At 46.0% G+C, this 14,583-nt stretch overlaps 1 protein-coding gene across 1 annotated transcript in view; it reads left to right on the forward strand.

The window, feature by feature from the left end:
* The window catches only part of LOC133665214 (LITAF domain-containing protein-like), an 11,920-nt gene extending 6,943 nt beyond the window's left edge, over positions 1-4,977 (forward strand). Inside the window, exon 4 of the mRNA XM_062070461.1 lies at positions 4,648-4,977. Coding sequence (XP_061926445.1) covers positions 4,648-4,753 — 106 coding nt within the window. The 3' untranslated portion in view covers positions 4,754-4,977. The remainder of the gene's footprint in view (positions 1-4,647) is intronic.
* The last annotated feature ends 9,606 nt before the right edge of the window (positions 4,978-14,583 follow it).

Here is a 14,583-nt window from a genome sequence, read left to right on the forward strand (position 1 = left end):
CTAAAATTAATCTTAATCAGGAAAAATTACTAATGATGTTCCATAAAAATTTTTTTTATTTTTTTCAAAAAGATTCGAATTAGCTAGTTTTTCTCTTCTTTTTTTCTGTTGAATTTTGAATTTTAAAGAGTCGAAATTGAAGATAAACTATGTTTCAAAATTTAATTGTCATTTTTTTCGTGTTTTCTCCTCTTTTAAACCGTTCAATTAAGTGTAAATATCATTAATTATTAATAATAACATAGAGTTAAAGGTAAATTGAGCAAATTGGCTATTTCTGGCAATTTATTGAAGTGTGTATCAAACTGGTAGCCCTTCGCATTAATCACTACCCAAGAAGTAGCTCTTGCTTTCAAAAAGGTTGGTGACCCCTGCTCTAACACAATCTTTGTGTTGTCCTAAAGTCAATTGTTAATATTCTTTACATAATTACTTGATAATAATTTTGTATTATTGACTGCAAGACTTTAATTTGGAGCTAAAGTTGTTTATATTTATTGTATATGCTATAATCGGTAAACAGCAGTTAGTGTTCAAGTCATTCAGACGGACGGGAGTCTCCCTCTGGGGACATTACAGTTACATTTTCATATGTCATTGATTGATTGAGACTTTTATTAGTAGGTTGCACAGTGAAGTACATATTCCGTACAATTGACCACTAAATGGTAACACCCGAATAAGTTTTTCAACTTGTTTAAGTCGGGGTCCACTTAAATTGATTCATGATACAGATATATACTATCATATATACTATCATCATAATACAGTCATCACACAAGATAATCACATTGAATTATTTACATTATTTACAATCAGGGGTGTGGAGGGGGGGGGGGGGGGGTGGGGGGGTATGGACATCAAGTAGTGGACATAGAGAGAGAGAGAGAGAGAGAGAGAGAGAGAGAGAGAGAGAGAGAGAGAGAGAGAGCGAGAGAGAGAGAGAGAGAGATCAGAAGGCATAAGAAAAAGTATCTGCATTTGATTGTTTACATTTGATTATTAGCAATCCGGGGAGGGTGTTAGTTTAGGGTTGTAGCTGCCTGGAGGTGAACTTTTATAGCGGTTTTGAAGGAGGATAGAGATGCCCTTTCTTTTACACCTGTTGGGAGCGCATTCCACATTGATGTGGCATAGAAAGAGAATGAGTTAAGACCTTTGTTAGTTGGGAATCTGGGTTTAACGTGATTAGTGGAGCTCCCCCTGGTGTTGTGGTTATGGCGGTCATTTACGTTAAGGAAGTAGTTTGACATGTACTTCGGTATCAGGGTGGTGTAGTGGATTTTATAGACTAGGCTCAGTGCAAGTTGTTTAACTCTGTCCTCCACCTTGAGCCAGCCCACTTTAGAGAAGTGGGTAGGAGTGAGGTGTGATCTGGGGTGGAGGTCTAGAAGTAACCTGACTAGCTTGTTCTGAGATGTTTGGAGTTTAGATTTGAGGGTTTTGGAGGTGCTAGGGTACCAGGAGGTGCATGCATAATCGAAAAAGGGTTGAACGAGAGTTCCCGCCAGAATCCTCAAGGTGCTTTTGTTGACCAGAGAGGAAATTCTGTAGAGAAATCTCGTTCGTTGGTTAACCTTTTTGATTACCTTGGTTGCCATTTTGTCACACATTGTTGACAAGTATGTACAGAGACAATAAGTGTGTTTGTGTCTCTTTGTTCTTTTTAGTTTTTCACCATCTTGTCTATGAAGAATTGTCAAAAGTAAATGGTCAAGCTTACGATGACGTTCTCTTCATTGACTCCGGTTTGGCTTGGTGTTGAGTGGCGTTTCTACACGTCTCACGAGAACACTAAAATCTTTGTGTTTGACTGTGACGTCACAGTGGGGCGGACACACCTATGCGGGCATTTGCCATCTAAAAAGGAACACCTCCACCATCCAACTTGCAGACACAAGCGGGAAATAGGTTATATGTGACGATCTGTCAGATTCACGTCTTACGTTTCCTTAGTTTAATCAGAATCAGAATCGTTTTTTTATTGGCGTTGTTTGAAAACGGGTTCACAAACTAGGAATTGTTCTAGGCGCAACATAAAACACATATAACACAGAATAGGTAATAGAATGAGCTGTAACTGAGCTATCAGATCTTGTTAATAACAATAGATTTTATTTGTAAAAAGCACTTTACATTGAGTAAACAACATCAAAGTGCTACAGTGTATTCAAAACAATAAATCAATAAAAAGATAATAAAAAATAAATAAAAATAAAAACTAGAACAGCCAAATACCTAAAACTAGTATGCATATATCTAAAAAAAAAAAAAAAGGCTTTTTTAAAAAGGGTTTTTAAGCCTTTTTTAAAAGCATCCACAGTCTGTGGTGCCCTCAGGTGGTCAGGGAGAGCGTTCCACAGACTGGGAGCGGCGGAGCAGAAATCCCGGTCCCCCATTGTCCGTAGCTTTGTCCTCGGAGGTTGGAGGAGGTTAGCCTGTCCGGAGCGGAGGTGTCGTGTGGAGGATTTGGGGGTGAGCAGTTCTTTGAGGTAAAGGGGGGCATTTCCATGGAGGCACTGGTGGGTTAGTAGGGAGACTTTGTATTCAATCCTGAGTGGAACAGGAAGCCAGTGAAGGGATTTGAGAGTTGGTGTGATATGGTCATATTTCCACATTGTTATTGTTCATGTGTCTGATGGCCGAGGGGGAAAAAACTGTTCAGGTGGCAGGGAGGTGTGGGTCTGGATGGACCGTAGTCTCCTGCCTGAGGGGAGAGGGGAGAATAGTTTGTGACCAGGGTCCTGGAGGGATGGGAGCTTGCAGCCAATCACTTTCTCAGCAGCACGTACCATGCACTGCAGTCCATGCTTGTCCTGGACTGTGGCGTCGGGGAACCACACGGTGATGGAGGAGGTGAGGATGGACTCGATGATGGCAGTGTAGAACTGCACCAGCATCTCGGTCGGCACCTTCAGTTTCCTCAGCTGCCGCAGGATGTACATCCTCTGCTGGGCCTTCTTGATGAGGGAGCTGATGGTCGGCTCCCACTCGAGGTCCCGGGTGATGGTGGTGCCCAAGAAACGGAAGGAGTCCCAATGGAGACGGGGGTGGGAGAGTCAATCAGGGTGAGGGTGGGGATGGTGGGGCTGTGACTTTCCTGAAGTCCTAGATCATCTCCACTGTTTTCTGGGCGTTCAGCTCCAGGTTGTTGAGGCTGGACCAGGACGCCAGCCGGTCCACCTCTCTCCTGTAGGCGGACTCGTCGTCGGTGCTTATTTCCGGTCAGCGCTCTTGTTTTAGTTCCATTTCCTGCTTGTCTCCCAGAGCGCTAATTCCCCTCACCTGTCCCTGATCGGCAGCCCCTTGCCACACCTTTTTTCTATCAACTGGCAGCTATTTATGCCTGCCACGCCCTCCAGTTAGGGCTCGATGATGGTTTCCCGTCTCCTGGTTCCTGTTATCCTATTAAGTAGAGATGTCCGATAATGGCTTTTTTGCCGATATCCGATATTCCGATATTGTCCAACTCTTAATTACCGATTCCGATATCAAGCGATACCGATATATACAGTGGTGGAATGAACACATTATTATGCCTCATTTTGTTGTGATGCCCCGCTGGATGCATTAAACAATGTAACAAGGTTTTCCAAAATAAATCAAATTACAGATTCCGATACTGGATGCATTAAACAATGTAACAAGGTTTTCCAAAATAAATCCAATTACCGATTCCGATATCAAGCGATACCGATATATACAGTGGTGGAATGAACACATTAGTATGCTTAATTTTGTTGTGATGCCCCGCTGGATGCATTAAACAATGTAACAAGGTTTTCCAAAATAAATCAAATTACCGATTCCGATATCAAGCGATACCGATATATACAGTGGTGGAATGAACACATTATTATGCCTAATTTTGTTGTGATGCCCCGCTGGATGCATTAAACAATGTAACAAGGTTTTCCAAAATAAATCAAATTACCGATTCCGATACTGGATGCATTAAACAATGTAACAAGGTTTTCCAAAATAAATCAAATTACCGATTCCAATATCAAGCGATACGGTTATATACAGTGGTGGAATTAACACATTATTATGCCTAATTTTGTTGTGATGCCCCGCTGGATGCATTAAACAATGTAACAAGGTTTTCCAAAATAAATCCACTCACGTTATGATAAAAAATGCCAACATGGGTGAGGTCACAAAGTGCATTACTTTTTTTTTAACATGCCTCAAAACAGCAGCTTGGAATTTGGGACATGCTCTCTCTGAGAGAGCATGAGAGGGTTGAGGTGGGCGGGGTTAAGGCGGGGGGGTGTATATTGTAGCATCCCGGAAGAGTTAGTGCTGCAAGGGGTTCTGGGTATTTGTTGTGTTGTGTTTATGTTGTGTCACGGTGTGGGGGTTCTCCCGAAATGTGTTTGTCATTCTTGTTTGGTGTGGGTTCACAGTGTGGCGCATATTTGTAACAGTGTTAGAGTTGTTTATACGGCCTTCCTCAGTGTGACCTGTATGGCTGTTGACAAAGTATGCCTTGCAAACTGTACGTCAAATGAACGCCAAAGCAAATCCATTGAATGTTGTCGGATCCACAGGAAAGCGAGTTGAACGTAGCATCATCATAGGTTCCCTTTCAAGATTGTGGCGAACTGAACATACCTTTTTGTTGATTATTTCCCTCCCTTTCAGGTGTTTTCTCTGCTGCTGCATACCATTCTGTGTGGGCTCCTGCCAGGATGTGGAGCACCGCTGTCCAAACTGCCGTAAAACCGTCCATGTCTACAAGCGATGCTAATGGTCCAGTTTTAAGCAGTGACTTTTTCCGCTACCAATTCTGTCAAGACCGTGTAAATGCTTCATCAATTAGTCAGTAGTGATTAAGTGCTCAGATGCAAACCAATTTTTGTTTGCAATGTTAAATGCAAAAACGACACGTCTGAAAAGCTCGCTCGCAAATATTGTTCCACACATATTCAACTGACTGTACGTTGCAGAAATACATTAAAAAACATCATTTGCAAAGGTAATGATGGAGTGTAGTGGTTCTTTGTTTCTAGCAAGTACCATCTATTGAAAAACTGGACCTCTCCAAGTACCACCATAATGACATCATTAAATACAGTAGTGTAGTAGACCTAAGTATTCATTAAGTACCACCATAATGACATCATTAAATACAGTAGTGTAGTAGACCTAAGTATTCATTAAGTACCACCATAATGACATCATTAAATACAGTAGTGTAGTAGACGCTGCAGGGCTGCTTGTATCCTACATGATATCACACACAAGTAAACACGCTGCAGGACTGCTTGTATCGCACATGATATCTGACACAAGTAAACACGCTGCAGGACTACGTGTATCTCACATGATATCACACACAAGTAAACACGCTGCAGGACTGCTTGTATCGCACATGATATCACACACAAGTAAACACACTGCAAGACTGCTTGTACCGCACATGATATCACACACAAGTAAACACGCTGCAGGACTGCTTATATCGCTCATGATATCACACACAAGTAAACACACTGCAAGACTGCTTGTACCGCACATGATATCACACACAAGTAAACACGCTGCAGGACTGCTTGCATCCCACATGATATCACACACAAGTAAACACGATGCAGGACTGCATGTATCGCACATGATATCACACACAAGTAAACACCCTGCAGGACTGCTTGTATCCCACATGATATCGCACACAAGTAAACACACTGCAGGACTGCTTGTATCCCACATGATATCGCACACAAGTAAACACGCTGCAGGACTGCATGTATCGCACATGATATCACACACAAGTAAACGCTGCAGTACTGCTTGTATCGCATATGGGTAACATTTTAGTATGGGGAACATATTCACCATTAATTAGTCGCTTATTAACATGCACGTTAGTAACATATTGGCTCTTAATTAGTCATTATTAAGTACTTATTAATGCCTTATTCAGCATGGCCTAACCCTAACCCCTTTAACACTAACCCCTTTAACACTAACCCCTTTAACCCTAACCCCTTTAACCCTAACCCCTTTAACACTAACCCCTTTAACACTAACCCCTTTAACCCTAACCCTATCCAAATAACTCTTAAATTAAATCTATGTTACTTACAATATGTTTCCCATACTAAAGTGTTACCCGCACATGATATCACTCACAAGTACACACACAGCACTACACACGAGAGACCAGCAGGTGGCAGCACTACACACAAGAGACCAGCAGGTGGCAGCACTACATACAATAGACCAGCAAGTGGCAACACTACACACAAGAGACCAGCAAGTGGCAACACTACACACAAGAGACCAGCAAGTGGCAACACTACACACAAGAGACCAGCAGGTGGCAGCACTACACACTAGAGACCAGCAGGTGGCAGCATTACACACAAGAGACCAGCAAGTGGCAACACTACACACAAGAGACCAGCAAGTGGCAACACTACACACAAGAGACCAGCAAGTGGCAACACTACACACAAGAGACCAGCAGGTGGCAGCACTACACACTAGAGACCAGCAGGTGGCAGCATTACACACAAGAGACCAGCAGGTGGCAGCACTGCATACAAGAGACCAGCAAGTGGCAACACTACACACAAGAGACCAGCAGGTGGCAGCACTACACACTAGAGACCAGCAGGTGGCAGCATTACACACAAGAGACCAGCAGGTGGCAGCACTGCACACAAGAGACCAGCAAGTGGCAACACTACACACAAGAGACCAGCAGGTGGCAGCACTACACACTAGAGACCAGCAGGTGGCAGCATTACACACAAGAGACCAGCAAGTGGCAACACTACACACAAGAGACCAGCAAGTGGCAACACTACACACAAGAGACCAGCAAGTGGCAACACTACACACAAGAGACCAGCAGGTGGCAGCACTACACACTAGAGACCAGCAGGTGGCAGCATTACACACAAGAGACCAGCAGGTGGCAGCACTGCATACAAGAGACCAGCAAGTGGCAACACTACACACAAGAGACCAGCAGGTGGCAGCACTACACACAAGAGACCAGCAAGTGGCAACACTACACACTAGAGACCAGCAGGTGGCAGCATTACACACAAGAGACCAGCAGGTGGCAGCACTGCACACAAGAGACCAGCAGGTGGCAGCACTACACACAAGAGACCAGCAGGTGGCAGCACTACACACAAGAGACCAGCAGGTGGCAGCACTACACACAAGAGACCAGCAGGTGGCTTCACTACACACAAGAGACCAGCAGGTGGCAGCACTACACACAAGAGACCAGCAGGTGGCAGCACTACACACAAGAGACCAGCAGGTGGCTTCACTACACACAAGAGACCAGCAGGTGGCAGCACCACACACAAGAGACCAGCAGGTGGCTTCACTACACACAAGAGACCAGCAGAAGGCAGCACTACACACAAGAGACCAGCAGGTGGCTTCACTACACACAAGAGACCAGCAGGTGGCTTCACTACACACAAGAGACCAGCAGAAGGCAGCACTACACACAAGAGACCAGCAGGTGGCTTCACTACACACAAGAGACCAGCAGGTGGCAGCACTACACACAAGAGACCAGCAGAAGGCAGCACTACACACAAGAGACCAGCAGGTGGCAGCACTACACACAAGAGACCAGCAGGTGGCAGCACTACATACAAGAGACCAGCAGGTGGCAGCACTACACACAAGAGACCAGCAGGTGGCAGCACTACACACAAGAGACCAGCAGGTGGCTTCACTACACACAAGAGACCAGCAGGTGGCAGCACTACACACAAGAGACCAGCAGGTGGCTTCACTACACACAAGAGACCAGCATGTGGCTTCACTACACACAAGAGACCAGCAGAAGGCAGCACTACACACAAGAGACCAGCAGGTGGCTTCACTACACACAAGAGACCAGCAGGTGGCAGCACTACACACAAGAGACCAGCAGAAGGCAGCACTACACACAAGAGACCAGCAGGTGGCAGCACTACACACAAGAGACCAGCAGGTATGTTGTCATGTCGGTAACAAATATTGATTTATTGATGTTTGATCAATTGGTGAGTTGATAGCAAGTATATGATATTTACTTGATCTTTTATCCGACATCATGGCATGATTTAGTGATTTGGCCTCCATTGTGGTTCCAATACAACAGCATACACACATTGTAAAAGGAACCAATATCAGTCTGATACTGATACCAGACACTTATGGAGCGTCACCAAGGGGACAAGGCTGAGAGACAACTGTTGAAAAGTGTTAGGATTTTATTTGACAGTAAAGGGTTTCATGCAGCCACATTCCTGGGTGGCTCTCAACTGGGAGAAAGGCTGGAACCCAGTCACCTTTGATTGGGAGCTAGCTGCTTTAACCACTCAGCTATCTTCGGTCTTTATAAGGACACACTTCGGGCCCCGATGACATATTTAATTGGGAGCCTGTCTCACTAAACCACAATGAAAGTGAAACAACCCCTTGTTTGGTGGCTAATGGTGTTAATCACTAGCATATTCTAGGTCTTTTTGAGACTAGAGTCCGGGCCCCAATAACGTGTCCGGGCCCCAATAACGTATATAATCAAGGACCCATCTCAGTAAAATACAATGGAGGTGAAACAAACCTCTGACCCTTTGCTTAGTTACTGATCGAACCCAGTACCACTTGATGGAAGATAACAGTTCTGACCACTCAGCTATCCTGGGTCTTCTTGAGAGAAGATTCAGGGCACCAATGACGAATATAATCGAGGACCCGTCTCAGTAAACTACAATGAAAGAAAACTCTTGACCTTCATACCTTCGACAAGTTTCTACCTCATCGCAGGGCCAAAACACTAGGGGCCAATCAACCTATCCCCAGGTGCATGTCTGCGCAGGTGAGAGGAAGCCGGAGTACCTGGAGGGGACCCACGCAGTCATGGGGAGAACCCGAGCCTGGCGATTGAACCCAGGACCTTCTTATTGTGAGGCACCAGCACTTAACCCCTGTACCACCGTGCTACCTCGTAGAATTCATAAAAAGCAACCAAACATTTGTCATGTATTTTTATTCAAGAACTGATTATTTCCACTGTACTGCTTGTCTGTCCGCAGCACTGAGCCCATGGTACCGGAGATTAAAATCAGAACGAATGAGGTATACACAAATATGTACAAAAGTGTATGTGTCAGTGTCTCAGGAGGATATGGAGTTATGTGTGTTAATCCTGCTGGTACCTTATATGGACATCCTCACCATCAGCCTCCTGGCTGGTACCTTCCCCGGACTTCTTTGTTGCCTTCTTGGCCGGCACCTCACCATCAGCCTCCTGGCTGGTACCTTCCCCGGACTTCTTTGTTGCCTTATTGGCCGGCACCTCACCATCAGCCTCCTGGCTGGTACCTTCCCCGGACTTCCTTGTTGCCTTCTTGGCCGGCGCCTCACCATCAGCCTCCTGACTGGTACCTTCCCCGGACTTCTTTGTTGCCTTCTTGGCCGGCACCTCACCATCAGCCTCCTGGCTGGTACCTTCCCCGGACTTCTTTGTTGCCTTATTGGCCGGCGCCTCACCATCAGCCTCCTGGCTGGTACCTTCCCCGGACTTCTTTGTTGCCTTATTGGCCGGCACCTCACCATCAGCCTCCTGGCTGGTACCTTCACCGGACTTCTTTGTTGCCTTATTGGCCGGCACCTCACCATCAGCCTCCTGGCTGGTACCTTCCCCGGACTTCTTTGTTGCCTTCTTGGCCGGCGCCTCACCATCAGCCTCCTGGCTGGTACCTTCCCCGGACTTCCTTGTTGCCTTCTTGGCCGGCGCCTCACCATCAGCCTCCTGACTGGTACCTTCCCCGGACTTCTTTGTTGCCTTATTGGCCGGCACCTCACCATCAGCCTCCTGGCTGGTACCTTCACCGGACTTCTTTGTTGCCTTATTGGCCGGCACCTCACCATCAGCCTCCTGGCTGGTACCTTCCCCGGACTTCTTTGTTGCCTTCTTGGCCGGCGCCTCACCATCAGCCTCCTGGCTGGTACCTTCCCCGGACTTCCTTGTTGCCTTCTTGGCCGGCGCCTCACCATCAGCCTCCTGACTGGTACCTTCCCCGGACTTCTTTGTTGCCTTCTTGGCCGGCACCTCACCATCAGCCTCCTGGCTGGTACCTCCCCCGGACTTCTTCGTTGCCTTCTTGGCCGGCACCTCACCATCAACCTCCTGCTTGATACCTTCCCCGGACTTCTCTTTGCCTTCTTGGCCGGCACCTCACCATCAGCCTCCTGGCTGGTACTTTCCCCACCATCTCCAGCCTCGCCCTTTCCTGGAACCTGAGCTGTGGAGAACCAAGTTATCACAAATCTCCTGGTTGAAGCATATGAAAATAAATGCTCCCGGGGCTGCTGTCTGCATTTTCCAAGTAGTTCAGGTTGTTGGCGCTGGTTCTCGTGGAAGATACAGAACTACAAGTTAGAAATAAAACAGTTATCAGCCCACTCAAGGAGCTGATGTTGAGTTCCCATACCTCTTTCTTGACTACTGCAACCTTGTGCTTGTACTCTCTAACTGTCTGCATCATGTCCGCTGCAAGAGATTGCTTAAACTTAAACAACAACATTATAATGTCAGATCGTAGAATCTCCGTTCCTTACCGTTCATCTTGTTAAAGTCTGCGGTAGCTCGGAGATGGTCCGCACGAGCTCGGAGAGAGGCTTCTTGCCTTCTCTGTTCCATTGCATTCAATTTAGCCTCGATCACCTCCCGCTGGTGAGGTTGTAATTGGTCCAAGACCTGCTGAAATTTCTGTTCAAGACAAGTCATGTAAGTACTTCAAAATGATGAGGCAATCAATTGAGTTGATCAATACTCAAATAAATCATTTGATTACGAACAGCAGACTTTTTGTGAAGGTCACCACTATTAATTGTAAGGACGTCAAATATTACTCCGCCATCAGTCATGTAAACAGAATCCAGGCAGGCGAGGCACAAAAAGATATATATAAAAATGTTGAAAAAGGGAATACTGTGTGAAATAATTAAAACGAGTCTTGTTCACCAGTGAGGGAAGAGTGGATGGTGAGATCGACAGGCGGATCGGTGCGGCGTCTTCAGTAATGCGGACGCCGTGGTGAAGAAGGAGCTGAGCCGGAAGGCAAAGCTTTCAATTTACCGGTCGATCTACGTTCCCATCCTCACCTATGGTCATGAGCTTTGGGTTATGACCATCACGGGTACAAGCTTCCATGAAATGCTCAGTCATTCACAAACAAGGACGGGGCGAGGGTCACCACTTTGTCAACAAATGCCTGAGCAAATTGTTTAAGAACAACATTTCTCAACCAGCTATTGCAAGGAATTTAGGGACTTCACCATCTACGCTCCGTAATATCATCAAAAGGTTCAGAGAATCCGGAGAAATCACTGCACGTAAGCCATGATATTACGCACCTTCGATCCCTCAGGCGGTACTGCATCAAAAAGCCACATCAGTGTGTAAAGGATATCACCACATGGGCTCAGGAACAGTTCAGAAAACCACTGTCAGTAACTACAGTTGGTCGCTACATCTGTAAGTGCAAGTCAAAACTCTACTATGCAAAGCCAAAGCCATTTATCAACAACACCCAGAAACGCTGCCGGCTTCGCTGGGCCCGAGCTCATCTAAAATGGACTGATGCAAAGTGGAAAAGTGTTCTGTGGTCTGACGAGGAAAAGAACCATCCGGACTGTTCTAGGCACAAGCCAGCATGTGTGATGGTATGGGGGTGTATTAGTCCCCAAGACATGGGTAACTTGCATATCTGTGAAGGCACCATTATTGCTGAAAGGTACATACAGCTTTTGGAGCAACATATGTTGCCAACCAAGCAATGTTATCATAAACGCCCCTGCTTATTTCATCAAGACAATACCAAAACACGTGTTACAACAGCATGGCTTCGTAGTAAAATAGTGCAGGTACTAGACCGGCCTGCCAGTAGTCCAGACATTGAAAATGTGTGGTGCAATATGAAGGCTAGAAGGGAGACTTTGTCAAAGTGTGGCGCGAATGTTTGCTTACTACCCATCATGCCTTTTAATGGATTCAAATAAGTGTAATAATGAATTGTGTGTGGTGCGTACACATTTTTTATAATATCTAGATAACCCATTGGGTAAATTGTGTGGTTTTGCAGCATATATATTACCTTTCTATTTTGGCGACAAAATTTTGTCGAAGAAACTTATTGTCGACAATTGAAGTGACGCTCCGCAGGACAGATTTTAAACGCTGGCGGAAATTTTGGTGTGGAGGGGGGCGTGGTCTGCGGGCCTGCCGCGGAGCGGGGTGTGTAAGGACCGGCCTCGAAGCCAGAGGCAGGTGAGTAGATTGCCCAGCTGGGGCTTGTTATCTAATCACCTGTCACCCTTATTAGCAGCAGCCGGCACGAGACACGTTGTTGGAGTTGGAGTGACAGAGAGACACGCAGAGAGAAAGAGTGTAAACAAAACACTGAAAAGTCGCCTAACAGTGTGCTGTCGTGGCGTATGCGCAAATAAAACGCTTCTCAACCCTGACTACCGGGCTCAGAGGATCAGGGGAACCCACGGGAGGGCAACCTCCACAGTTGGCTTTCTTGAAATTTTCTGTATAGCACTTTGAATGGCCTTATGTACGAATTGTGCTCTATAAATACATTTGCCTTGCCTATTTTACATGTCCTATAGTCTCAGAAATAGAAAAGCCAGAGAAAAGTATTTCTGTAGATTAATGTATTTTTTTTTTTATGCTTTTTTTTTATAAAAGTACAATCTTGGTCTTTAAGACACCAGAAGCATGCGTTTACACCACCAAAAAAGGTACACGGTATTATAAAGTACAAATCAAATGGCAATCGTGTGTAGACTAAGTATGCAGGAAGTAGTCTTTGCCATTAAGGTAATGTGCCAATCTTGTCTTTTGTTGCGCCCTACACAGTGTTTGTACTGTAAGGTGTTTTATGGTAACATGTATTGTGCGTTTCAATTACCACATCCGTCACGTTGCCATCCGGCGTCGACTGCAGTGTGGCGTGCACCTTCAAAATATCCACCTTCATCATCTCCGCCTTCATCTTCCGCCGTCCTCAAGACGCTCAGCAAACTTGTGTCAGCTTGAAGTGATGGGCAGGCTACCTGGAAAATGTAAGATAACCAGAGTCTTGTCAACCAAAACAACCCCACAGCATCCAGAGCCTTAAGGAACTCCGGGCGGATCTCATCCACCCCCGGGGCCTTGCCACCGATGAGCTTTTTAACTACCTCAGCCCCAGAAATAGGAGAGCCCACCACAGATTCCCCAGGCACTGCTTCCTCATAGGAAGACGTGTTGGTGGGATTGAGGAGGTCTTCGAAGTATTCCCTCCACCGATCCACAACATCCGCAGTCGAGGTCAGCAGAACACCATCCTCACCATACACGGTGTTGACAGTGCACTGCTTCCCCTTCCTGAGGCGGCGGATGGTGGTCCAGAATCGCTTCGAAGCCGTCCGGAAGTCGTTTTCCATAGCTTCCCCGAACTCCTCCCATGTCCAAGTTTATATATACTGTATATATATATATATATATATCCATTCATTTGCTACCACCTGTCCATTTCGAGGTCGCGGGGTATGCTGGAGTCTGTCTCAGCTGCATTCGGGCGGAAGGCGAGGTACACCCTGAACAAGTCACCACCTCACCACAGGGCCAACACAGACAACATTCACACACTAGGGACCATTTAGTGTTGCCAATCAACCTATCCCAAGGTGCATGTCTTTGGAGGTGGGAGGGGCCTATCCCCAGGTGCATGTCTTTGGAGGTGGGAGGAAGCCGGAGGGAACCCACGCAGTCACGGGGAGAACATGCAAACTCCACACAGAAAGACCCAGAGCCTGGTCGGAGATTCGACCTTCTTATTGTGAGGTACACGCACTAACCCCCAAGCCTAACCAGGCGTTTTTTTCCCTCAAGGAATTATAAAATAAAATCATGTCTGAAGCCCTGAACACTCTACGCATTTCCCCAGTTTTAGTTTAGAGATAAGGAAAGATTGGCCTGGCCCACTAGGATCCCTCTTTATGTTTGTGAACTTTATAGTCTATACATTTAGAGTAATGTGATAGTCAAACACTCTAGAAGTCTAGAATGAAAGAGTATATAATAAATGATAAATGGGTTATGCTTGTATAGCGCTTTTCTACCTTCAAGGTACTCAAAGCGCTTTGACAGTATTTCCACATTCACCCATTCACACACACATTCACACACTGATGGCGGGAGCTGCCATGCAAGGCGCTAACCAGCACCCATCAAGAGCAAGGGTGAAGTGTCTTGCCCAAGGACACAACGGACATGACTAGGATAGTAGAAGGTGGGGATTGAACCCCAGTAACCAGCAACCCTCCGATTGCTGGCACGGCCACTCTACCAACTTCGCCACGCCGTAAGAGAATTGGCAGAGTTTGGAGTGTCTTCTTTAGCTTGCTTTCCATGTTTATGTGCTCACTAGGGATGATGTTTGATAAGAAATTATCGAGTTCGAGCCTATTATCGAATCCTCTTATCGAACCGATTTCTTATCGATTCTCTTACCGAATCCAGATAGGTTGTTGTATATGGAAAAAAACTATTTGGTTTAA

This window comes from Entelurus aequoreus, linkage group LG14 (genome assembly GCF_033978785.1).
Source record: "Entelurus aequoreus isolate RoL-2023_Sb linkage group LG14, RoL_Eaeq_v1.1, whole genome shotgun sequence".
NCBI classification, from domain to species: Eukaryota; Metazoa; Chordata; class Actinopteri; order Syngnathiformes; family Syngnathidae; genus Entelurus; species Entelurus aequoreus.